We start from the raw sequence: 26,672 nt of genomic DNA, 5'->3' as shown, positions 1-26,672 counted from the left end.
TCACGTGATCGCTCTGAGCGAATCAGCGCCCACCTGCTCTGATTCCGATGATTCCGTGCGCTGAAATGCGCTGAGGTAAATATGAATAAAAAATATGGATCGTCAAATATTTTGAGTTCGGCCATGTTCGTCCCACGCTCAATGGCCATGTCTATGTCAAATATCAAGCACGTAAGCCTCTCCGTTTAGGAGTCTATCGGTAACATCACACACACACACACACACACACACACACACACACACACACACACACACACACACACAAACTGTGTTTTATATATATATTATTGTTTTTTATTTATTTATTTATTTATTTATTTATTTTTGGGAATATTTGAATTTTTGAATTTTTTATTTTAAAAGGATAGAGCACGGACAAAGGACCATAGGTAGGCAGCCATTGGCGAGCTTGAAAGGCCGAATGGCATCTTGGCCGGCATTGTGAAGTACCTTGCTTGTAAGGAAGGGCAATTACAAAGTCCAGAAAATATACAAATTGGAATCAAGATTCTAGGCGGTTCGAACTAGAGTCCCTGTATATAGAGAGTTGTGTCAACTCAAATTTGGACGCCATTTTGTGTCTAAGTGTGTCGGATTAGATATACATGTACATTCGCGATATGGGGTGATATATTCTAAACTTGCTAAAAAAAAATTTACTACACATATTTAGTCTTATTATTACATACAGGTGATATTTGTTTTGTCAAAAACTCAGCTATTGCCGTGAAAAAGAGCTGTGTGGTGATATTAAAAGTGGTATGGCAATGCATATTACAAGCCAACACTGCATACAAGAGCTAACATTATAAGTAAGACAAACCAATGCTGTCGTTCTCTGAATTTTAATAACTTTTAGAAAGGAGTGTGGGCATATCCAATATTTTTTAAAGGGTGCCGAGAGCAATTCCGGTGTAGGACTTCCAGCCGACATATAGTCGAACACACTTAAAACAAATTCTGTACGAGGTATTGCCATATTTCTATAGTGTACAACTTTAGTTTTATCGACATTTATATTCAATTTCCATTGTAATGATTTAACAAGCTGCAAGTCAGCTTCTGTCTCTGACATAAGGAAAACGTCATCGGCATCTAGTAAGATTGAAACGTTCATTTATTACTACACCCTTGCCCAGAACTCTGATGGATATTGCCTGATCGATTAATATGTTTCATAGCTGGCGACTTAATTAACACTTAATTTTCGACTGCGCCAAGCCGTAATTAAACAGAGAAAAAACTTTTAAAAATACCTGCAGTGTGCACGGTTCGTCGAGTCGAACAGATATGGAAAAGCACAGATAAGACGTCGTATTCACCATAACTTGTTTAATTTCACCAGGAACACGATGAGGCCAACACAGTAAACATTCAGTACAAAACTTGGTTCATACATTCAGTACAGAACATGATTCATACATTCAGACCGTAAGAAAACTCTGCCCGTAATACAACACTCTGACCAGACCAACACTTCATCCCACTACGTTCACTCCTCACAAGTGAAACTCATCACTACTCCGTTCACTCCTGACAAGTGAGACTCATCACTACTCCGTTCACTCCTCACAAGTGAGACTCATCACTACTCTGTTCACTCCTCACAAGTGAGACTCATCACTACTATGTTCACTCCTCACAAGTGAGACACCATCACTACTCCGTTCACTCCTCACAAGTGACTCATCACTGCTCCGTTCATTCCTCACAAGTGAAAAAGTACAGTGACATTGCCCGCAGACTACCCAACCGCAGACCAGGCAATGTCACTGTACCGGGACATTTCATCAATCAATGACAATATGCGGTCCGGTAGGACTACCCGAAAAAAATTGAGCAGGGTTCTTCCCACGGAAATGCATTTTTGGTCAGCTCCTTGAAGATTATAAACAAACACAAATCACTTCCCTTTAAAAGGGTTTTCAACGGACAGACAACCAAAAAAAAACCGAGCAGATAGAATTGCTTTTGAACATCGATCATCAAGTGGCGTGGGCCTACCTGGCAGAGTCTCGAGGAGTCGATCGCTTTCCAGCTCTTTCGTCTGACTTTCGCTTCCCAAATTTGTCTTCTGACTTTATCACTTGGAAATCTATACATCTTATATTTCCCAGATTGGTTTGAACAACCAAAAGCAGAACAACCAGTCATTTTGTTTGGCAATAAACAACATTCCCGTACCAAGCTGACGTTCACGCACGGTGAAGTTAGACACAAAATGGCGCCACAAAATCACATGACCAGAAATCTCGGGTCAGCGCATGGCGCAACTCTCTTTATACAGGGACTCTAGTTCGAACCTCGTCCGAGCCATAACATAAACTCCAGAAAAGGTACGTGCTGCTTCCTTGCTTGACGCTCAGGGTAGAACATGAACACATAACCATATGTTGGCAATCGTAGCGCAGGATTTGGTTGGGCCTCCTGTGTTGTTCCTTTTCGGGGAATTCGCACAATTCATCTGTGGATCAAAATAAAACATCAGTTTCCATCAAGTGAATATTTTTGTTGCACTTCCAATTTATTGCCAACACTCCCCACTTTGTTTTCCATGTATCGGTCCAAATAGTTTTCCTTTCTTGTGACTTGAAATCCTCGGTAATCATCTGCTCTTTTTATCTCGATACATGAATGAGTGTTCCCAGCATTTCTCGGCTTCGGTTTGACTTAATTTGGCGAACTCGTCGACTTTCTTCGTGATGTTGGCTGTTATTTTATTATTTTATTTTATTCATTTAGGTTTACAGACGCAACTTTTTAAAAACGAGTGTCTAAGCCCGTTTTCCCCCAGATGTTATGACCGAGATAAACTCGGGTTCCACATTTGACTTTCATTCAAGCTTCAGCAAAACCCGAGCATTTTGAGGCAGTCACCACTGAGAATCTCAATCTTCTTTTTCGTCCGTATGCAGCACAAACGGTTTATATTCAGTTTATAAAAACAGGACAACAGTTTATATTCAAACCCAGGCAAGACAACTTTGAGGCGAATGTGCAGACCTCTAGGCTCCTGTCAACTCAGAAGCTCAATACACATGTGCTTAATCAATTTTGCGTCTCTGGAAATCAAGGAAATTGCTGCCGAACTACAGATGCCAGAGCTTTCAAATTTCTTGACTTTGGCCAAAGTTTGGATTAGTTTTAATTATTTATTTGTTTTGTTGCATGAGTTGGCAAATCATTCTCTCAAAGACTGAGCGGCTTTTTAGAACTCGTAATTTTCTATTTTCCCAACCGCTATTCATTCTTCCGAATGCTGACTGCAGTTTATCTTCATGCTCCGTTTTTCTTTTTTTTTTGTGTACAAGATCGAGGCTCGTGAAAGAGCTAACATTAATCACAAAAAAAATAAAAAAATGGACACATAAAACATATAATAAGGGGAGTGGTAGACAATATGGGGAGAGAGGGGGAAGCAAATAAGCACAAAATTTGAACGCAGGAACATCGGGAGATCTGTAGGAGGGAGAGGGCTTGAGGGGAGGAGGCATGGGAAGGGGGTTGGGAGAGGTATAAAAGAGATGGACACTGCAAGGACTTCCAGGAAAGAAGTTGGTATTTCAAAAAAGTGGATCTGGGGTGAATTAACGAGGGTAGAAAAGATCAAGGTTTTGGATGGGGGAAGATAATTTAATTAACGATAATGAATTAATTTAATTAATTAAGATAATTTAATTAACGATAATGAATTAATTTAATTAATTAAGATAATTTAATTAACGATAATGAATTAATTTAATTAATTAATTAAGATAATTAAATTAATTAATTAACGCTTGCTCCTTATTGATGTTTCTCATTTAGCTGTCATTGTTCCTCGGGCAGGGCTGCAGTTCTTGGAGAGTCCCACAAACCAGACGCTCTCTTCGGGTGTCACTGCGGAGCTGAAATGCCTCATCGAAACGGACAAGGATCGCCGGATCTATTGGCTCCGGGATGGATCGTTGCTCGCTTCGGATAATAAGCGAGTCCGCTACCAGGTTTACATCACCTATAAGGGCCACGAGTCTATGCGCATTGGGAGCACACTAAAGTAAGTGTTTTCTAGGGTTATTGTGAGGCTCTGTCTTTGCCCATCACACTTTTTACATTTTATGTTGATGACTGGGAGTGGGAAAACCTGTTCATCCATTGGCAATTATTCTAGGTGCGGTTTTGAGGTTTTTTTTTTTTTTTCTTCTTTTCTTTAAACAATTTCTATTCCCGCAAATGCAGGGAGCAGTGCTCAGCAATGACCGCATGCCAAGTAGACATAATAGGCCTCCTGTTAAAAGCACAACTTGTGCTTCGTTTCATATGCATCTCATGATAGTGGGGTGACATTCAAACGCAGATGCTGGCTGGAATTTTATTTATTTATTTATTTTTATTGGCTCTAATAATCGTGTTACTCGTTATGATGCATTTGCCTCAAATGAAGATGCCACTTGAATTCATCCGTCTCCCTTTTCTCCCGATTGTGGGATCATCTCCCTGCGTCAGTGGTCTCATCATCCTCACGTCGGTCTTTCAAATACGCTGACATCAGTACATCACCTCTCACCCATGCACATCCACCATCTCTTCTAGACACGCTGATTCTTTGCCGTTCTGTTCCTCTCTGGGCCATTGTTACTCGGTTTTGTGTTATTCCTGCTTTCCTATAAAAATGCCACGTATAACCATGTCATGGAATGGTTTGCTTCACTCCTTTCTTATTGCGAGGGCAAAGGGTGGGAGATTTTTTTATTTTTTTTTACAACTATGAGGTTTAAACACTGTTTTAAGATGCTCCGTCGTTTATCTCAGGCACAGTGTGTTTCTTGGAATTTCCATGAACAAGGTGTTGGGCTGGTTTCCCTCTGTGTGCTCGTGCTTCAAAAAACACTCATAAAGGGTAAAAATGCCATACCAGACTCTCCAATGCACTACATTGGAATACTACAGCAGCACTCGGTAGAGCGCATACCCTTGCCAGGTTGAACAGTTTTTTTTTATTGTTTTTTTTTTAGTTTTTTTGATACTGAATCGAGGCTCGTGAAAGAGCCAACATTAACTTCACAAACAAATCAACCAGACAAACAAAATACACAAAAAGAGGGAGCGGAAGACAAGATGGGGAGAAAAGGGGAAGCACACACACACAACATCCGAGAGCAGGGAGATGTGTGGAAGGGAGAGGGCCTGGGGGGAGGAGGCGTGGGAAGGGGGGGGGGGGAGGGAGAAGTATAAAGCACAAGGACACCAAGGACTTCCAGGACAAAAGTTGGTATTTCAAAAAGTGGAATTGGGGTGAAATTAGCGGGGGTAGAAAATATCAAGGTTTTGGATGGGGGAAGATAAGAGATGGTGGTGAACAGCTGTTTTAAAGACTTGGAGGGTGGAGTGGGATTGAAGAGAGTGAGGGAGTTTGTTCCAGAGGCGGGAGAAAAGAGGAATGAAGGAGTGAAGGTGAGCAGAGAGTCTTGATTTTGGCAGTTTAACCAAAAGAGGGTTGCAGGCAAATCTTGTGCGACCTGTAGGAATATTTGCGGGACAGAGCCCAGAGAGAGCTGGGGGGGGCAAGGCCAGAGAGGAGTCGGTAGAAGACGGAAAGACCACCAACCTGCCTGCGGTGAGTGAGTGAGAGGCCCTTGGAGTTAGCTTCATCGCGGGAGATTCCAATGATTCTGAATGCTTTGGTTTCAACAGCGTGAAGGCGAGCTAGGTGTGAGGCAGGAGCACCAGCCCAGAGGGGAGAGCAGTATTCCATTGAGCTGCGGATGAAAGCCTTGTATGTGGTGAGGAGCTCAGGTGTGCCAAGGAAGGACTTCGCACGATGGAGGATGCCCAGTCGGCGACTGGCTTTGGAGGCCAGATTTGAAATGTGGTTTTTCCAGGAAAGATCATGGCAGATAGGGAGACCCAAAAGCTTGAGTGACAGAACTTCTTGGAGAGGATTATTCAGAAAGTGGATGGGAGGGTTGTCCAGTCGGTCTTTTCGGAGAGACATCGTAAGAGTGTGAGATTTGTCAGGATTGAAAGACATGTTCCACTTGTTTGCCCAGTCTGTGATTTTGTCAAGGTCTGCAGAGAGTGAGGAGGCTGCAGACTGCCGATCTGAGGGATGAAGAATGGAGCGACAGAGAGTAGAGTCGTCAGCAAAGAGATAGAGAGGATTTTCAAGAGAGTCAGAGAGATCATTGATGAAGACCAGAAAAAGCAGAGGGCCCAGAACACTGCCTTGGGGAACTCCAGCCTGAACAGGAAGAGGAGATGAGAGAAACCCATTCAGGGCCACACGTTGACTACGACTAGAGAGGAAGTCCGCCAGCCATGCGTGGAGATTTCCATGGATACCAAAAGAGGAGAGTTTGGTGAGCAGAGCGGGGTGCCAGACCGTATCGAAGGCACGTGATATGTCAAGGGAGACTGCTCTAATTTCCTGTTTGGCATTGAGGACCTCCATCCATTGTTGAGAAAGCAGAAGCAGCATGTCCAGAGTGGAGTGTCCAGGTCTGAAACCAAATTGATGATCAGAGATCAAGCCATTGGAGAAGAGGAAAGATTTCATATCTGAAGCAATGATGGATTCCATGACTTTGCTGATAATTGGGAGAAGGCTGATTGGTCTGTAGTTGCTGGGATCTGTTTTTGCACCTTTTTTGTGCAAAGCGGTGATGTTGGCAGATTTCCAAGCAGATGGAAGATGACCTTGAGCAAAAGAGAGGGTGAAGAGAACAGAGAGGGGGAGTGAAAGAGCGGAAGAACATGATTTTAGGACCCATGGGCTGATGCCGTCAGGTCCAGTTGCAGAATCAGAGTCGAGGGTTGACAGAAACTTTTCCACCTTGTCAGGAGGAAAGGACACAGAGTCCAGGAGCAGCTGGGTACGACTGGGTACGGTGGGTACAGAGAGGGATGGGTTTGGGACACAAGATTTAGAGGCAAACACAGAGTTGAGGCATTCAGCTTTTTCACGTGCGGAGTCAGCCGTGTGGCCATTTAAGGTGAGGGAGGGGATGGAGGGGGAACAAACACCAGAAACAGATTTCACCAGACGCCACCAGGATTTGGAAGAGGGAGACAGATAAGAGAGTTCGGTCCTGAGGATGGAGAGATATTGTTTCCTGGCTCTCCTGAGGGTGGACACACACTTGTTTCGGGCTTTGTGAAAGGAAATGAGATTTCCTTCCGTTGGATTTGCTTTCCAGGAGACGAAAGCAAGTTGTTTCTGGGCAATAACCTCACCACAAGATTCCGTGTACCATGGACGGGAGGAAGGGTATGACAACTGAAGACGAGAAGGGATAAATCTGTGCATGAGAGAGAGCAATTTACTTTGGAAGAATTCCCAGGATGAGTTGATGTCAGAGGCAGTAGAGATGGGAGACCAGTCCAGATGATTGATGGCTGCTTGAAGACCGTGCCAGTTGGCCTGAGTGAAATGCCAGACTCCTCGACGCTGAGGAGGCTCTCTGAAAATGGTCAGAGAGATGTCCACTTTAACAAGCACATGATCAGAAGAGCCGATTGGAGCAGAAGAAGAGCAGCAGACATTTTCAGGGAAGTTAATCATAACCAAGTCCAGAAGAGAAGATTCTCCGTTGACTGAGATCCGGGTTGGGAAATTGACAGATTGTGTCAGTCCCAGTGAGTCACAGAAGTCCTTTGCTGAAGAGCCATGGCTGGTGAGAGAGGTACCCACCCCCAGCCAACTGGCATGGTGACAGTTGAAATCACCACATATGAGGAAGAGAGAGTTGGGATGGGTAGATAGAAGTTGGTCCATATTATCAGACAGCGAGATGTAGATGGAGTCATCACTGTTTGGTGGACGGTACAACACGCATATGAACAAAAGGTGGGAGCGAAGGGGAAGCCGTAGCCAAAGGTATTCCTGGGGGTGAGGTGGAGAGAGGGCAGTGCAGGGCGAGTGAGGAAGAGAGTTTTTTATAAAGATAGCAACCCCACCTCCAGGACGAGGCTCAGGTCTATCATACCGGAGGAGGGAGTAACCTGGGAGAGATACCAAGGAATCAGAGACATCATGAAGGAGGAAGGTTTCTGTTAAGCAGATCACGTCTGGTTTGTCAGAAGCAACCTGTATGGAGAGATCAGTTAAGTTTGAGCGAAGGCCCCGGATGTTTGAGGTCCATACTGTTAAGGAAGAGGAAGGGGGAGCATCGGATACAGAACAGGGGGGGGGGGGGGGGGAGCGGTAGGGCAGTATGTGGAAGAGGAGGAAGAGGTAGGGAGAGCTGTTGCAGGTGTGTCAGAGATTACAGAATAGCTTGGAGAAAGGGAAGAATGGGGTGGACAAAAGGTTTGATGGTGTTTGGGTGAGGCGCAGTGAGGTGTTATTTGAGGAGGGGGAAGAGTGAGGCAGAAGGTTGAGGAAGATGAAGGTGAAAGTTGGAAGGGGGAAGAAGCGGGGAGGATGCTTTGAGGAGGAGGGGTGAGAGGGGAGTCTAGGAGGGGAGGAGTGAGGGAGAGTCTCGGAGGGGAGGGGTGTGGGGGGAGTTTAGGAGGGAAGGGGCAGCGGGGGAGATTTGAAAGGGATGGGTGATGGGGAAGATTTGGAGGGGAGGGGTGTGATTGGATTTTGAAAAGTGTACGATTTATGGGAAACGAACATTTATTGCAAAATGAGTTTCTTGAGACATTCGAGTCAAAAATACGTTTGAGGACGCTGAAGGGTGGGTGGAGTTCTGGAGAGTTTAGAGAATGAATGAAAGATGCACTGTAAGAGATGGAATTTTTTTTTTGAATGAATAGAATTGGTGAGCAAGTCGAAAGCATCCTTTTCTAGAAGAAGTAGAAAAAAGTGTTATAGAATATGACATAATAATAAAGTTATTCAGGGGACAGATGAAACATGTATTAACAACTTGATCACGTGATCTCGAACAACGTGGTCGAAGAACGAAAGAACAAATAACGAAGAACGAAAGGGCAAAAGAACGAAGAACAAAAGAACAAATAAGAACGCACAAGCGGATAAGAACAGGGAAGGAAAAAAAAATTTTGGTTTTTTTTGAGATTTTAAAACAAGGGAGTATGGGTGAAAAGACCGTGAAAAACAGAGACCGAAAGTAGTTGCAGCGTGATCGAAGAACCGCTGAGACAAAAAACAAAAGCCTCAAGCCAAGGTCTGAGGACACAGTAGCCGACTAGTACTACACTAGGCCTCAGAATACATGATACGAAAAAACCGACGATTCTGTACACAGGTATGAAAAACCAACACCGAGAAACCTATTAAAGTCACCCCAATAGGTACATGCACCGAAAGAAAGATAAAGATACGACAAAAACACAAATGAGAAAGATCACTTAGCTTCGAAAGCGTGAGCGCATGGAACAGCTTCGAAAAGACGTGACCTCGCCGTGATCTCGCGAGATCTTCGCCAATAGGCCGGATCTGGATCCGGACCTGAACCAAAGTCTAATCGGCTTGTTCTTGTCAACTTACCAATCCTCCAACAAGTTTTGTCATAACTTGTCCACAACGTTTTGAGATATCGTGCTGTATATAAAAATTTTTTGGCGCTATCCCTCAATGGTGATTGAACACGAGATCTGGATCAGGATTCTCGTATCTGGATCTGGATCCAAATCTTCACCAAAACCAAATCGATTCGTTCTTGTCACAGACCCAACCTGCCCAAGTTGCATCTGAATCCATACATAACTTTTTGAAATGTTCTGCTCACGGACAAGCAGGCAGACAGACAAACAGTTGTAAGTACCTAACTGGTGGTGGTGGTAACTAGTCTCTTAAGGTGACAACGATGGATTTTATCAACTGAAAGATGATACAAGTATTGCTACTTTGGAGGAGGAGGGGGTTACATAATAGTTAGGATGTCAAGTTGGCTTCGTCCATGTTCTCGCGTAGGTTAGATTGCTTACTGTTACCAGGGACCCATTAGAATGAAGTCGTCCCGTTTTTTACATGTGTCGTGAAAGGCAGTATAGTTTGATGAAGAAGGCCAGCTGAGGAAGTGTAATTCGTACTTGTCCTCTCTGTACAACCAGACAAGGTATCGCGAGTAGTCTTGGTGGATGTGTCGGCGTGACATTTGGTTTGACAACTCGCTCTACCCCTGTTTCCCCACTCTATGAGAACAGGAGGTCCGGCGTGGCACTGGCTATAACCAGGACCAAGTAGGCATGCTGCCTTTGGCAACCTGCTAGGCAGCACACTATTGGTTTTGGTGGTGCCCCCTTGGCCGGGTGATGTGCCACAGTGGTGGTGGCATGCCGCATGATTGGCCGGTGCAGGCCAGGAATGAAGGATGCTCGAGGGAGTGGATGTGTGGAGATGTGGTAAAAGGCTGATGACAAACAATGATGGAGGCAGTCACGGTCATGGTCTCCAAGTCAGTTGCCTCCCCTCCACCCCCACCCCCAACCCCTCCATGTGGAGCCCCATGTCGAGCTTTGCCACCTTTCCCGTGACTGGACCACCCAAGAACGATATCCTTTGTAAAGTTCATGCTTGGTTCACCTTTTATTTACTGTGAATGATAGACTGAATGATCATGGTGCCCTAGGTCCCTATTGTCTGTCGCTAAGTGTGTATTTGTCTCCATGTAGTCGTTAAACTCCATCCTTCATCCGGGATCTCCATATATGTCGTGTAGTGCTGTAACAAACCTTTCCTATTTCTTAAGAACACGTGTCCTCTTTCCCGCCATCCACATGGTATTTTGGTAATCCCTGGAAGGGAAGGTGGAGGGGGTACTTTAAATATGGTACTGCACTTCAATTGGAATAATGTTTATAGAGACCGGTGGGATAGAGATTTCATCTGGAGAAGGAACTTCTCTTCCCGCTAGAGCAGAGCTTCCATTGTTTCGGCTATTCTCGAAAGCTCATTGCTTCAGCGTGGTGGTGCCGAATCTGTGAGCACTCGGTCGACGCCAGATTATTTATGACCAAAGAAAGTAAAGTGCATTTGACGTTTCAAGCATTAGCCTTGCATCAGTCCGATATAGGGTGTAGTGGTGGGGCTGGGTGGGGGGGGGGGGGGGGGGGAGAAGGGGGTGGTAGGTTGGCAGACCCCCTTATTACCCTCGCCTGATGAGAGGGTATTGCATTTGAGTTTGTCTGTCTGTTTGTTTGTCTGCAAAGAATAAATATGATTTTCTCTGCAACCATTGGTCAGATTGACAGAACATTTTCACCATAGGTACAACTCCACCTGTATAATTTTTTTAAATTAATGATGACGTCATAGGTCACGGGGTTCGGCCGCCATCTTGGAAAAACTTTGCACTTCTATATCTCCGAAAGCACTGAATATAAAAAAATTGAGACATGGCTCATTGTAAAGAACTCTCCATGGGGAATAAAATATGTTAATGATGATGTCATGGGTGCCTCCATTATGACGTCATAATTCGACAAGTACAAAACTTCATCCTATCAAGATGAAATTTCTTGAGCATAATCGAGGAATAAATTGGTGGAGAAAAAAAATGATGACGTCATCGGTCACGTTGTTCGGCCGCCATATTTGTTTTAACACATAAGCCTTGAAAACCACTGAAAATACATCCTGGCGAGGGTTTGCAATCTCTGATTGCTCTTTTTCTTGTTATTAACTTGCGATTGTGTATACATTTCAAAAGGACTGACTTTGTTTGGGACCTTTGGATCTGGAATGCTGAAAAATGCTTCCTTTTATGCTACAACAGTTCCCTTACCACAATCACTGTGATCTCTGCTTTACCTTGCAACTTGTCACACCTGGCTTCCCACCGCGATAACGCACTCTTACCAGCTTCCACTTGATAAAATCAATTATGCAATAGATTGGGTGAGTGATTGGGAGAGAAGGGAAAGAAAGGAAAGAGGATAGCTTTGTTCAAAGGGTGCTCACACTATTGACCTATCTTATCCGAATGTTATCTACAGCAGTCCAGTATGAGCAATTGCTGTGGCCACAGCAGGGGCGCTGCATCTTGGAGCATGCACTTACTTGGATGTCTGTTGCAACAACTTGGCCCTCTGCATTTAAGTTGTGTTCATGTGCACCACCTGCATGAGGTTTGGGCACTGGGATGTGGATACGACAAGGCATGCGGACCCACACAGCCTTTACATCTGCCTTGATTTTCTTCTGATGAGTGTGAGACTGTGGTTGGTGAATTTACAAAGCCCAAGTCTCCGTACCATCCTCCCTGAGAGGGTGTGTGCTGCCCAAGCTGATTCCTGGGCGTTGAAGTACACCGGAAGGTTTGAAATTGCCTTCAGTCAAGTCTGGATTACAATACCGACACATTTACAAACTTGTTCTTGGATACAAATGTCCTCGATGGGAAATGGTCACCATATTGTGCAGCCAATGATCTGTTCATTTTTTTTTATTTTTATTTTTTTTTGTATACTGAATCGAGGCTCGTGAAAGAGCTAACATTTATTTCACAAACAAATCAACCAGACAAACAAAATATACAAAAAGAGGGAGCGGAAGACAAGATGGGGAGAGAAGGGGAAGCACACAACCACAACATTTGAGAGCAGGGAGAAGTGTGGGAGGGAGAGGGCTTGGGGGCAGGAGGCGTGGGAAGGGGAGGGGCGGGGGGGGGGGGGAGAGGTATAAAACACAAGGGGACCGAAATTAGCGGGGGTAGAAAAGATCAAGGTTTTGGATGGGCGAGGATAAGAGATGGTGGTGAACAGCTGTTTTAAAGACCTGGAGCAAAAGCAAATTTGAATTTGCTTGTTCTTTTTCAAAGATCAGGAATGTCGTAATTACCTCCCGCACTTAAGGTGGAGGTTATGTTTTCACTACTGTTTGTTATGACGAAAATTGAAAATTTAAATACACAATTAATAAAATTGAAACTTTTAGTCATATCTGTCGGTCTGTCTTGTTTGTGAGTGCGATAACTCACAAACACTTTCAGCTATCTTCTTCAAACTTTAGCAGAGCATTCCGAAGGACAAAAGTGAGGCTGTCAATGTTTTTTGACTATATAGGTCAAATGTCAAGGTCAAAGGTCAAGGTTTTCTTATTTCATTGTCCGGGCGATATCTCAGCCATCCTTTGAGAGAGAAAAAAAATAAAAAAACACCTTTAGAGGCCATTTTTCCCCGCAAAGCGGGGGTTGGCCTTTTTCGGGAACCATGGTTGTTGTTGTTTTTTGGTCCCCTTTTTGAAGCAATTTTTTACGGCCGGATGCCCTTCCTGACGCCAACCCTTTTTGCCGCCTTTAACGACAAACAGGGAATAACCAGTGAACTGGTACTCAATTAGCCGACCTCGGAAGGATGACAGGCTGAGTCAACCCCCCTGGCGTTAATTCAGCGATTGACCGGGATTCGAACCCAGGATCCAAGGATCCTAAGCCGGCACCCTAGCCGCTAGCCCAACACCAGGGTTCGGCCCAACACCTTTGAGAGAGAAAGCTGAAATTTGTGCACAATAGTGAGCACCTGCTTTGGCAAAAACAGTATTAAAATTTTTTTTTTTGATTAATCACTTAATTGATTATTTAATTATTATTCATTTATTAATTACTTTTTTATTCCTTTTTCATCTGGGCAATATCTCGGGCACCTTTTGAGCTAGGAAGCTGATATTTGGACACGACAGTGACCAAGTTATTTGGCTGTAAATGGTATTTTTGTTTTATTGATTAATCAATTAATCGATAAATTATTTATTCATTATTCGATTAATTACTTGATTTGCAAAAGGTTACAGATTCGGATAAAACGGTGGTGGTTTAGGTATGCTATTAGCCAATTGATGAAGAAATTAATTATTTTATGATTATTATTTATTTATTTTAATTGCACAATTAATCAATCAATATTATTGATTCTATCCATTTTCGTCATATATGTCAGGTTACCGCCTGATGTGCTTTCTTGTCTGTTTGCTTGTCTGTGAGCCGGACATCTCAAAAAGTTGTGGACAGATTTGGATGAAATTCAGTGGACAAGTCGGGTATGTGAGCAGGACGAATTGATTAGATTCTGGTGAAGATCTGGATTCGGATCTGGATACGATAATTTTTAAGTGATTCTTCACAATTGAGGGATTGGGCCACAAACTATATATAGCACAATATCAACGTTTTGGACGGATTTTGACAAAACTTGGTGGATGAGTCGAGTAGGTGACAAGAACAAGAAGATTAGGTTTTGGTTCAGGTCCAAATCTAGATCCGGCTTATCAATGGGATACAAAACATAAACTTTTCCAAACTCCTTCCCTAACAAGGTGAATGTCAGGCCAGGCCAGGCCGGTTCGTGAAAGACTTGGGCCAAGTTTCCCCTAGCCGACCCCACAAGGTGGGATAATAGTCGCCGTTAAAGAAGAACAACATCTGTGGCACTTCTTTAACTCACTAACAGCCATCTTGATTTTTCAGCACGAGTGTTAAAGTGGGATTTGTTACCAACACTAGCGATTCCTTCAAAAATGATTGATTCTCGAACATTACTCTTCCTTTTGTAAATCCAAAACTAGTAGTTTGCATTAACTGTCATTTATGGTTTCTAGGCACGGCTTTGCATCACAACTGGCACTGTCCGTCCCTCTGGTTATATGTTAAGTCGGATGTCCCATCTGTTAGAATTAGTCAGTAAACGTTGACTATCCCTAGGTGTCTTGCGTACAGAGTAGACAACTTCTTACCGGTACCCTGAACAAATTCCAAAAGTTTCCCCAAATCGCCTCCAGGCGAACGTCAAGGCTGGTCAGTCGGTTCGTGAAAGACTAGGCCCATAAACTCTCCCAGGCCAACCACACACGGAGGTGGGTAATCATTGGGGTCATTAAAGGTGTGCTCAATTACTGTGCCCTTTTTATACCCTCCACATCAACTCCTTCTTCCTCTTCTTTCATGATCGAATACATGACTGCGAGTAGCATCATTGGCTGATTGTGTGGCTGTGCCACTGATACTGTGCCCTCTGAAGGTTAGGACAGGGATTTGGAATTTGTTCGTGGTGCCTCTGATAGCTTGTCTACTCTTTATGAAGGACATCATGGAATCTAACATCCATCAACTATTACTGGCAGACAGGATGCCAATGTAACGTCGATCAGAGTTACAGCACACACATTGATGAATCGCTCTGCCTGTGAAACATCAGCATGACAGCTTATAGCTGGGTTGGGATTCGAACACAAGCTAGATAGCTCTGAGGTGTGTCACGTCAACTCCAAGCGTCCTTTTTATCATGTGCAGTCACGTGAAAAAGTAAGTACACCCCATGTAAAGTTTTGACTTTTTCAACATATTTCAACATACAGCTATTTGATCTTCATTTCAACAATATTGATAGATAAAGGTGATATAATATAACAAATATCATGAAACATTTACATTTTGTAGTCCATTGTGTAATTTAAATAAACATAAATGCAAATTCTGGACATGCTGCTCCTGGACTCCGTGTCCTTTCCTCCTGACAAGGTGGCAAAGTTTCTGTCAACCCTCGACTCTGATTCTGCAACTGGACCTGACGGCATCAACCCACGGGTCCTAAAATCCTGTTCTTCCGCTCTTTCACTCCCTCTCTCTGTTCTCTTCACCCTCTCTTTTGCTCAAGGTCAACTGCCATCTGGTTGGAAATCAGCCAACATCACCGCTTTGCACAAAAAAGGTGCAAAAACAGATCCCAGCAACTACAGACCAATCAGCCTTCTCCCAATTATCAGCAAAGTCATGGAATCCATCATTGCTTCGGATATGAAATCTTTCCTCTTCTCCAATGGCTTGATCTCTGATCATCAATTTGGTTTCAGACCAGGTTACTCTACTCTGGACATGTTGCTTCTGCTGTCTCAACAATGGATGGAGGTCCTCAATGCCAAACAGGAAATTAGAGCTGTCTCCCTCGACATATCACGTGCCTTCGATACGGTCTGGCACCCCGCTCTGCTCACCAAACTCTCCTCCTTTGGTATCCATGGAAATCTCCACGCATGGCTGGCGGACTTCCTCTCTAGTCGTAGTCAACGTGTGGCCCTGAATGGGTTTCTCTCATCTCCTCTTCCTGTTCAGGCTGGAGTTCCCCAAGGCAGTGTTCTGGGCCCTGTGCTTTTTCTGGTCTTCATCAATGATCTCTCTGACTCTCTTGAAAATCCTCTCTATCTCTTTGCTGATGACTCCACTCTCTGCCGCTCCATTCTTCATCCCTCAGATCGGCAGTCTGCAGCCTCCTCACTCTCTGCAGACCTGGACAAAATCACAGACTGGGCAAACAAGTGGAACATGTCTTTCAATCCTGACAAATCTCACACTCTTACGATGTCTCTCCGAAAAGACCGACTGGACAACCCTCCCATCCACTTTCTGAATAATCCTCTCCAAGAAGTTCTGTCACTCAAGCTTTTGGCTCTCACTATCTGCCATGATCTTTCCTGGGAAAACCACATTTCCAAGCTGGCCTCCAAAGCCAGTCGCCGACTGGGCATCCTCCGTCATGCGAAGTCCTTCCTTGGCACACCTGAGCTCCTCACCACATACAAGGCTTTCATCCGCAGCTCAATGAAGTACTGCTCTCCCCTCTGGGCTGGTGCTCCTGCCTCACACCTAGCTCGTCTTCACGCTGTTGAAACCAAAGCGTTCAGAATCATTGGAATCTCCCGCGATGACGCTATCTCCGAGGGCCTTTCACTTAATCACCGCAGGCAGGTTGGTGGTCTTTCCGTCTTCTACCGACTCTTCTCCGGCCTTGCTCCCCCAGCTCTCTCTGGGCTCTGTCCCCCAAATATTCCTGCAGGTCGTACAAGATCTGCCTGCAACCCTCTTATGGTTAAACTGCCAAAATCAAGACTCTCTGCTCACCTTCACTCCTTCATTCCTCTTTTCTCCCACCTCTGGAACAAACTCCCTCACTCTCTTCAATCCCACTCCTCCCTCCAGGTCTTTAAAACGGCTGTTCACCATCATCTCTTATCTTCCCCAATCCAAAACCTTGATCTTTTCTACCCCTGCTAATATCACCCCAAATCCACTTTTTTGAGGTGACTTTTGACTTCTTTCCTGGAAGTCCTTCGTGTCCTTGCGTTTTATACCTATCCTACCTCCCCCCAGGCCCTCTGCCTCCAAAAACATCTCCCGATGTCCCTGCTCTCAAATGTTGTGTTTGTGTGCTTCCTCCCCTTCTCGCCCCATCTTGTCGACCGCTCCCCTTTTTATATACTTTGTTTGCTTGTTTGTTTGATTTGTTTGTTTGATAAATGTTAGCTCTTTCACGAGCCTCGACTCTGTGTACTAAAAAAAAAAAAAAAAAAATTTTTAGCATGTGGAAAAGGTAAGTACACCCTTGGCTCTAATAATAATAATAATAATGCATTTATTTTATATAGCGCTTTTCAGGAAGCCCAAAGACGCTTTGACAGAGTGCAAAACATAATGCATAGCAAAACATAAAAACAATTGCAAAAAAAGAAGAATCAATAGGGAAATATTCAAAGCACAAAGGAGGGAGAAGGAGAGGAGATAGTCAGGGGTTAGATGCTGTGGGTTAAATGTTGAATGCAGTGTTGAACAGGTGGGTCTTGAGTGATGTTTTGAATGTGGTGAGTGAGGAGGAGTCTCTGATGGTGTGAGGTAGCGAGTTCCAGAGGGTGGGAGCAGCGATGGAGAAGGCCCTGTCCTTTAAGGATCTAAATTTGGTCCGGATGGGGGGGGTCAGGAGGTTGGTACCAGCAGAGCAGAGGTTGCGGGTGGGAGTGTGTCTGGAGAGGAGGTCAGCCAGGTAGGATGGGGCCAGGTTATGGAGGGCTTTGTAGGTCAAGAGGAGGATTTTGTACTGGATTCTCTGGGAGATGGGGAGCCAGTGAAGCTTGTAAAGGACGGGGGTGATGTGGTCACGGGTCCGGGAATGGGTGAGTAGACGGGCAGCGGAGTTCTGAATGTATTGGAGTTTATTGGTGATTGTTGAGGGTGAACCATAAAGGAGGCTATTGCAGTAGTCCAGACGGGAAGTGATGAAGGCGTGGATGAGGGTTTCTGCAGCCACGGAGGAGAGGGATGGACGGAGACGGGCGATGTTTTTCAGGTGAAAGAAGGCTGTCTTTGTGATCTGTTTAGTGTATTTGTCGAAGGAGAGGGTTTGGTCAAAGATGATGCCAAGATTCCGGATGTGAGGGGAGGTGGATACTGGGAAACCGTCGATGTTGAGGGCAAAGTTATGGGTGGACTTGGTGAGCGTTTTTGGGCCAATGATGATTATTTCAGATTTATCACAGTTAAGTTTGAGGAAGTTGATTTGAAGCCAGGATTTTATTTCAGTGATGCAGTTTGTCAGGATAGAGTGGGTGGCGGTGGAGATGGACTTGGTGGAGATGAAAAGCTGGATGTCATCGGCGAAGCAGTGGAATTGGAGACCATGACGGCGGATTAAGTGACCGAGGGGGGACAGGTAAAGGAAGAAGAGGAGGGGGCCAAGAACTGAACCTTGGGGGACACCTTGGGGGAGGGGAGCAGTGGGGGATTTGCAGTTATTGATGGAGATGAACTGACGTCTGTCAGAGAGGTATGATTTAATCCAAGAGAGGGCAGTGCCGGTAATGTTAAAGGTGGTTTCAAGTCGGGTGAGGAGGATGGTGTGATCGATGGTGTCAAAGGCAGCGCTGAGGTCGAGGAGGATGAGAATGTTGAGGTTGCCAGCGTCAGAGGAGAGGAGAAGGTCGTTGGTGATTTTGAGGAGAGCAGTTTCAGTACTGTGGTTGGAGTGGAATCCGGATTGGAATGTTTCATACAGGTTATTGGCAGAGAGGTGATGTTTGAGTTGAGTGGCTACAGCGCGTTCCAAAACCTTTGACAGAAAGGGTAGGTTGGAGATGGGTCTGAAGTTATTTAGGGTGTCAGGGTTTAGTCCAGGTTTTTTCAGAATGGGGGTAACAGCAGCAATTTTGAGGGATGGTGGGACAATGCCTGTAGACAGGGAGGAGTTTATTGTTGCAATGATAAGTGGAGAGAGAGCAGGAAGGGAGGCCTTGACAAAGCTGGAGGGGATGGGGTCAAGAGTGCAGGTGGCAGTTTTCATTCCGATGAGGAGTTCAGAGAGGTCAGTAGGGGAGACTGGGGAGAATTGAGACAGGGGATGGCAGGATAAGGGGGGGCAGGTGGTTTGAGGGGGAGCGGGTGCGGCGGTGGTCAAGCTGTTGTAGATGTTTTCAATTTTGCGTTGGAAGAATGAAAGGAAGGAGATGCAGTTGTCTATTGTGAATGACTGGGTGGTGGTGTTCAGGGGGCTGAGGAGTTTGTTTATTGTAGAGAAGAGTGCTTTTGGGTTTCCAGAGCCAGAGTGGATAATTTGAGAGTAGTAGGCGGAGCGGGCGCGGGAGAGGGCATCTTTATAGTGTTGTATGTGGTCCTTGTAGGCCTGGGAGTGAACTGTGAGACCTGTTTTATTGCGGAGCCTTTCAAGTTGGCGAGCACGAGTTTTCATCAGGCGGAGTTCAGGGGTAAACCAGGGAGCAGAATGGGTGAAAGAAACTGTTTTGGTTTTTATAGGCGCAAGTTGGTCAAGGCAGGAGGAGAGAGTGTGGTTGTAGTAGTCAGTGAGGTCAGAAGGGGTGTGGAGGTCAACGAAGGGAGAAGTGGACATTTTTTCAGAGAGGGTCGATGAGAATGAGGTAGGTGTAAGAGCGTTTAGCTTACGGAAATTGATAGTGCGATAATGCCTTGGTGCTGGGGTGGGGATGTTGATGGTCAGAGTGATGGCTAGGTGGTCAGAGAGAGTGAGGTCGGAGCCAGAGAGATGGTGCAAAATTAGTCCAGCAGAGCAGACAAGGTCCAAAATGTGACCACGGTTATGGGTAGGAAAGTTGACATGTTGAGTGAGGTTAAAGCAGGTGAGTAAATCAGTGAAGTCAGTGGTTAGCGTGGAGTCAGTGGAGTCCATGTGGATATTGAAATCACCAAGGAGGAGGATTGAGGGGGAGAGGGAACATAGCTGGGTCAGAAAGTAAGAGAAGTAGTCCCCATGTACTGTCTTTGTCTTTCCCTCGCGGTCCCCATGTGCTGTTTTTGTCTTTCCCTCGCGGTCCCCATGTGCTGTCTTTGTCTTTCCCTCGCGGTCCCCATGTGCTGTCTTTGTCTTTCCCTCGCGGTCCCCATGTGCTGTTTTTGTCTTTCCCTCGCGGTCCCCATGTACTGTCTTTCCCTCGCGGTCCCCATGTACTGTCTTTGTCTTTCCCTCGCGGTCCCCATGTACTGTCTTTGTCTTTCCCTCGCGGTCCCCATGTGCTGTTTTTGTCTTTCCCTCGCGGTCCCCATGTACTGTCTTTGTCTTTCCCTCGCGGTCCCTATGTGCTGTCTTTGTCTTTCCCTCGCAGTCCCCATGTGCTGTCTTTGTCTTTCCCTCGTGGTCCCCATGTACTGTCTTTGTCTTTCCCTCGCGGTCCCCATGTGCTGTCTTTGTCTTTCCCTCGCGGTCCCCATGTGCTGTCTTTCCCTCGTGGTCCCCATGTACTGTCTTTGTCTTTCCCTCGTGGTCCCCATGTACTGTCTTTGTCTTTCCCTCGCGGTCCCTATGTGCTGTCTTTGTCTTTCCCTCGCGGTCCCCATGTGCTGTCTTTGTCTTTCCCTCGTGGTCCCCATGTACTGTCTTTGTCTTTCCCTCGCGGTCCCCATGTGCTGTCTTTCCCTCGTGGTCCCCATGTACTGTCTTTGTCTTTCCCTCGTGGTCCCCATGTACTGTCTTTGTCTTTCCCTCGCGGTCCCTATGTGCTGTCTTTGTCTTTCCCTCGCGGTCCCCATGTGCTGTCTTTGTCTTTCCCTCGTGGTCCCCATGTACTGTCTTTGTCTTTCCCTCGCGGTCCCCATGTACTGTCTTTCCCTCGTGGTCCCCATGTACTGTCTTTGTCTTTCCCTCGTGGTCCCCATGTACTGTCTTTGTCTTTCCCTCGCGGTCCCTATGTGCTGTCTTTGTCTTTCCCTCGTGGTCCCCATGTGCTGTCTTTGTCTTTCCCTCGTGGTCCCCATGTACTGTCTTTGTCTTTCCCTCGCGGTCCCCATGTGCTGTCTTTGTCTTTCCCTCGTGGTCCCCGTGTACTGTCTTTGTCTTTCCCTCGCGGTCCCCATGTGCTGTTTTTGTCTTTCCCTCGCGGTCCCCATGTACTGTCTTTGTCTTTCCCTCGTGGTCCCCATGTACTGTCTTTGTCTTTCCCTCGCGGTCCCCATGTACTGTCTTTGTCTTTCCCTCGCGGTCCCCATGTGCTGTTTTTGTCTTTCCCTCACGGTCCCCATGTACTGTCTTTCCCTCGCGGTCCCCATGTGCTGTTTTTGTCTTTCCCTCGCGGTCCACATGTACTGTCTTTGTCTTTCCCTCGCGGTCCCTATGTGCTGTCTTTGTCTTTCCCTCGCGGTCCCCATGTGCTGTTTTTGTCTTTCCCTCGCGGTCCCCATGTACTGTCTTTCCCTCGCGGTCCCCATGTGCTGTTTTTGTCTTTCCCTCGCGGTCCCTATGTGCTGTCTTTGTCTTTCCCTCGCGGTCCCCATGTGCTGTTTTTGTCTTTCCCTCGCGGTCCCCATGTACTGTCTTTCCCTCGCGGTCCCCATGTACTGTCTTTGTCTTTCCCTCGTGGTCCCCATGTGCTGTCTTTGTCTTTCCCTCGCGGTCCCCATGTGCTGTTTTTGTCTTTCCCTCGTGGTCCCCATGTACTGTCTTTGTCTTTCCCTCGCGGTCCCCATGTGCTGTTTTTGTCTTTCCCTCGCGGTCCCCATGTACTGTCTTTGTCTTTCCCTCGCGGTCCCCATGTACTGTCTTTGTCTTTCCCTCGCGGTCCCCATGTACTGTCTTTGTCTTTCCCTCGCGGTCCCCATGTACTGTCTTTGTCTTTCCCTCGCGGTCCCCATGTACTGTCTTTGTCTTTCCCTCGCGGTCCCCATGTACTGTCTTTCCCTCGTGGTCCCCATGTACTGTCTTTGTCTTTCCCTCGTGGTCCCCATGTACTGTCTTTGTCTTTCCCTCGCGGTCCCTATGTGCTGTCTTTGTCTTTCCCTCGCGGTCCCCATGTGCTGTCTTTGTCTTTCCCTCGTGGTCCCCATGTACTGTCTTTGTCTTTCCCTCGCGGTCCCCATGTGCTGTCTTTGTCTTTCCCTCGTGGTCCCCGTGTACTGTCTTTGTCTTTCCCTCGCGGTCCCCATGTGCTGTTTTTGTCTTTCCCTCGCGGTCCCCATGTACTGTCTTTGTCTTTCCCTCGTGGTCCCCATGTACTGTCTTTGTCTTTCCCTCGCGGTCCCCATGTACTGTCTTTGTCTTTCCCTCGCGGTCCCCATGTGCTGTTTTTGTCTTTCCCTCGCGGTCCCCATGTACTGTCTTTCCCTCGCGGTCCCCATGTGCTGTTTTTGTCTTTCCCTCGCGGTCCACATGTACTGTCTTTGTCTTTCCCTCGCGGTCCCTATGTGCTGTCTTTGTCTTTCCCTCGCGGTCCCCATGTGCTGTTTTTGTCTTTCCCTCGCGGTCCCCATGTACTGTCTTTCCCTCGCGGTCCCCATGTGCTGTTTTTGTCTTTCCCTCGCGGTCCCTATGTGCTGTCTTTGTCTTTCCCTCGCGGTCCCCATGTGCTGTTTTTGTCTTTCCCTCGCGGTCCCCATGTACTGTCTTTCCCTCGCGGTCCCCATGTACTGTCTTTGTCTTTCCCTCGCGGTCCCCATGTACTGTCTTTGTCTTTCCCTCGTGGTCCCCATGTGCTGTCTTTGTCTTTCCCTCGCGGTCCCCATGTGCTGTTTTTGTCTTTCCCTCGTGGTCCCCATGTACTGTCTTTGTCTTTCCCTCGCGGTCCCCATGTGCTGTTTTTGTCTTTCCCTCGCGGTCCCCATGTACTGTCTTTGTCTTTCCCTCGCGGTCCCCATGTACTGTCTTTGTCTTTCCCTCGCGGTCCCCATGTACTGTCTTTGTCTTTCCCTCGCGGTCCCCATGTACTGTCTTTGTCTTTCCCTCGCGGTCCCCATGTACTGTCTTTGTCTTTCCCTCGCGGTTGTCAGCTCTTTCACGAGCCTCGATTCAGTATAGAAAAAAAAAAAAAAAAAAAAAAAGTCAGACAGGAATGATGGGTGTGGTTTGGGAGGGCGGTAGACAACAGCCTTGACTGACTGTTTGTGACCAGAATAGGTGGTAATAGGTGGTATTGCCCCCTTTGGCAGAAACAATCTCAAGTAGGCGTTTCTTATAACTGTCTACCAGTCTCTGATATCGACTGGGAGAAATTTTTGCCCACTCCATGCAGAATTCTTTCAGCTGTGCGATATTTGAGGGGTTTCTTGCATGCACAGCTCGTTTCAAATCCCCCCACAACATCTCGATGGGATTTAGATCCGGGCTTTGACTTGGCCATTCCAGAACCCTCCATTTCTTTCTTTTCAGCCATTCCTTGGTGGATTTACTGGTATGTTTAGGGTCATTGTCATGTTGCAAGGTCCACCCCTCGGTTGAGCTTCAACTTTCCGACAGATGGCCTCACATTATCCTCAAGCACCCTCTGGTACAATGAAGAATTCATAGTGGATTCTATGATGGTGAGCTGCCCAGGCCCTGATGCAGCAAAGCTGCCCCAAACGATAATATTTCCACCACCATGCTTTACAGTTTGTATCAGGTTCTTGTGGTCAAATGCTGTCTTTGGTTTTCGCCAAACATGTCTTCTGGTACTGTAGCCAAAATAGCTCTATCTTTGACTCATCTGTCCAGAGCACATTGTTCCAGAAGTGCTGGTCTTTGCCGAGGTGTTCATTGGCAAACTTTAGTCTTGCCCTGATGTTCTTTCTGGACAGCAAAGGTTTCCTCCTGGCACACCTCCCATGTAGATCAAATTTGTGCAGCCTCTTTCTAATGTTAGACTCGTGCACTTTGACATCAACTGTGGCAAGAGATACCTGTAGGTCCCGTGATGACATTCTGGGGTTCTTAGAGACTTCTTTCAGCATCTTGCGGTCTGCTCTCGGGCTGAACTTGCTGGGGCGGCCCGGCCTGAACAAGTTGGCAGTTGTTTGTAATCTTTTCCACTTGGAGATGATCTTCCGGACAGTCGAATGATTGATTTCAACTTGTTTGGAGATCTTTTAAAATCCCTTCCCAGACTCGTAGGCATCTAAAACCTTCTTTCTGAAGGCCTCAGAGAGCTCTTTTGATCGAGGCATGGTGACGCCGCACACTTCAACAACAAAGAGCAAACCAAACTAAATGTCTGAGGTTTAAATAAGACATGTTCCTCCAAGATCCTCTGTGACGATGTTCTAATCATTTGCACCTGAGCTGGTGCACCTGATTATAATTTTAGGTATTTGAAGTGGTGATAAATGTAGGGGTGTACTTACTTTTTCCACATGCGAAATTTGCATTTATGTTTATTTAAATTACACAATGGGCTAGAAAATGTAAATGTTTCATGATATTTGTTATATTATATCACCTTTATCTATCAATATTGTTGAAATGAAGGTCAAATAGCTGTATGTTGAAATATGTTGAAAAAGTCAAAACTTTACAAAACGAAAAATACTTTCTTTTTCACGTGACTGTACCTTCTTATGTACCTTCTGTGCAGCATATAAATTAATTAATGACCCGAAGCCTTTGTATAATCAAATCTTTGTCTTGGCTGCTTTGAGTGCTAATCCAGCAATTGATCAGTGGATTTCAAATCTTTTGTTTGTCATTTTGAGTTTCAAAGGGACAATGATTTTACACATTCCCATTTCCATCCAAAGCTACATGACACTTTGCAAGTAACATAATTTTTCAGTCTCCAGTGCATTTTAAAGGTTGGCATCTATTTATTATGAACACACAGTTTGCAAAAAAAAAAACAGGTTTGTCCCTTCCTTTCAATTTTCTTTTTTTTTTGGTATACAAGGTCGAGGCTCATGGAAGTGCTAGAACACTGAACGGATCAGGATGCAACAGAACAAAGGCAGCAATACAGAGAGCGGGAAAACACTAACAGCAGGGTTGAAGCACAAAATAGAGGGAGACCTAGACAAATAATGGGAGTGGGGAGGAATGAGGGTTAGGGGAGGATGCATGGGATGGACATGATTGATACAAGATGGTTGGGTGAGTGGAAGCAGCATCTCCAAGGTCGAGTGACCAGGTCTGAATCCGAATTGATGATCTGAGATGAGGCCGTTGGAGGAAAAATTTCATATCAACTTTGCTGATGATTGGAAGTAAGCGGATAGGTCCGTATTTAATGGGATCAGTTTTTGCACATTTTAATGTGATGCGGTGATGTTGGTGGATTTCCAGGTAGATGGGAGATTACTTGCACGTTTACTGTTTCATCCCCTCCTGTTCTCTCTTTTTCAAGTTTACTTATTCCCTGGCTTATTCTTTTGTTTTATCTAACTGTGGCCTCGCTACCTCGCTACACCACTATCACTACATTACCTTTTTACCTTCTGTTCACCTCGCCTTTCCATGAACCTATATCTTGTATGGGATCTTCACGAAGACACCATTGCATATTCAAATGTCCACCCACCATTTATTTTCACCCTGTGCATGAAAACTTTCTTTCCCTTATCTCCTCCACTTTGCTATTTCCCTTATCCCTTTTCCTCCTCCCTTCCTTTTTCCACCTTAGTTGTAATTTTTCTCCCACTTCACCAATGGGTACACTTTGAACAGGTGGCACACAATCCAGCATTCTAGTCTTGTACCAAAAGCATCTTTTCAAACGTCATTTGATTTGATCAATCCGCATTCAACGTTTAATTCGGGTTTATTTTTAACTCGGGTATTTCAATTTCACATAAATATTTACCTTAGCTGTCAAAGATAACTGCATATTTTGAAAGCACCTTTGTTGTAGAGCCAGCCCATGATGCAATAATTTAAATTGGGATTAAAAAACTCCGTTTTTCCACTTTGAGGTTTTGTTTTGCTAGATTGGAGTTCATGTTGGAATGCTGGCATCCTCGTAAAACAAAATGGCTTTTTTCTCGATTGGAAGTTTCATTGTTCTTTGTGAACTTTAGTTTGTTTTTTAAAGGGTAATTATTTTGAATGTTATTAATTTCAGTTTCTCTTGTACTTGCAGATTCAATCCCGTAAGACTCTCGGACATTGCCATATACCAATGTGTTGTGGTGGACGACCTTGGTCTGGATGTCCAATCATCAGCTGCGTGGCTTGCAGTGGAAGGCAAGTAGATTATCATTGGGAATAAGGGTTGTGGAAAGAGTCAAAGGGGAGAGGGAGAGGAGGGGTAGGTTGAGGGAAGTCGGGGGGGTCTGCGCAGTCCATGTTTTTGCAACTTGCCTGACATTCCAGCACTGAAGGCAGGAAGCCAAGTTATGTGCTACCTCGACAGAATGGGAATCCAGCTTGGCGAGATTGGATTCTGAAGGCGAAAAGTTGCACCACTATATGACGAAGCATCAAAAGCTTTTTAACCTTAAAAAAAAAGTTTCGGAGCCAAAAATGTGGCTTCGACTCCGTTGTTATCGGATAACTCACCCCCTTGCTAGGAGGAATGTGTGACAATGGCTGGAAATTGCATTAAAAAGGACATTCGTATCTGTGCACTTTGTGGTCAGGCCAAACGTTTTCGAGAGAAAACCCCTTTGCCTCGCCCCTCGTACACTGACTCAATTCAACTTGGAGCACAGCGTGTTGATCAACCGTCGCTGTTTATGCTGTGCATGAAATCACTGCAGTTTACTGGTATCCTTCATTTGTTCATCATGAGTACAGAAATGTTTTTTTGTTGTTTATACATG

The 26,672-nt window shown here is 45.5% G+C and overlaps 1 protein-coding gene across 1 annotated transcript in view; it reads left to right on the top strand.

Moving 5' to 3' along the window:
* LOC137435031 (tyrosine-protein kinase receptor UFO) overlaps positions 1-26,672 on the top strand; it is a 150,725-nt gene that overhangs the window by 15,994 nt on the left and 108,059 nt on the right. Inside the window, exons 2-3 of the mRNA XM_068128399.2 lie at positions 3,829-4,036; positions 25,991-26,094. Of these exons, the coding sequence (XP_067984500.2) occupies positions 3,829-4,036; positions 25,991-26,094 (312 nt within the window). The remainder of the gene's footprint in view (positions 1-3,828; positions 4,037-25,990; positions 26,095-26,672) is intronic.

Source organism: Myxine glutinosa, chromosome 9 (assembly GCF_964187855.1).
Source record: "Myxine glutinosa chromosome 9, kmMyxGlut1.1, whole genome shotgun sequence".
In the NCBI taxonomy this organism is placed as follows: domain Eukaryota; kingdom Metazoa; phylum Chordata; class Myxini; order Myxiniformes; family Myxinidae; genus Myxine; species Myxine glutinosa.
Note: the sequence above shows the minus strand (reverse complement) of the source record. Positions and strands in the feature narration are given on the sequence as shown.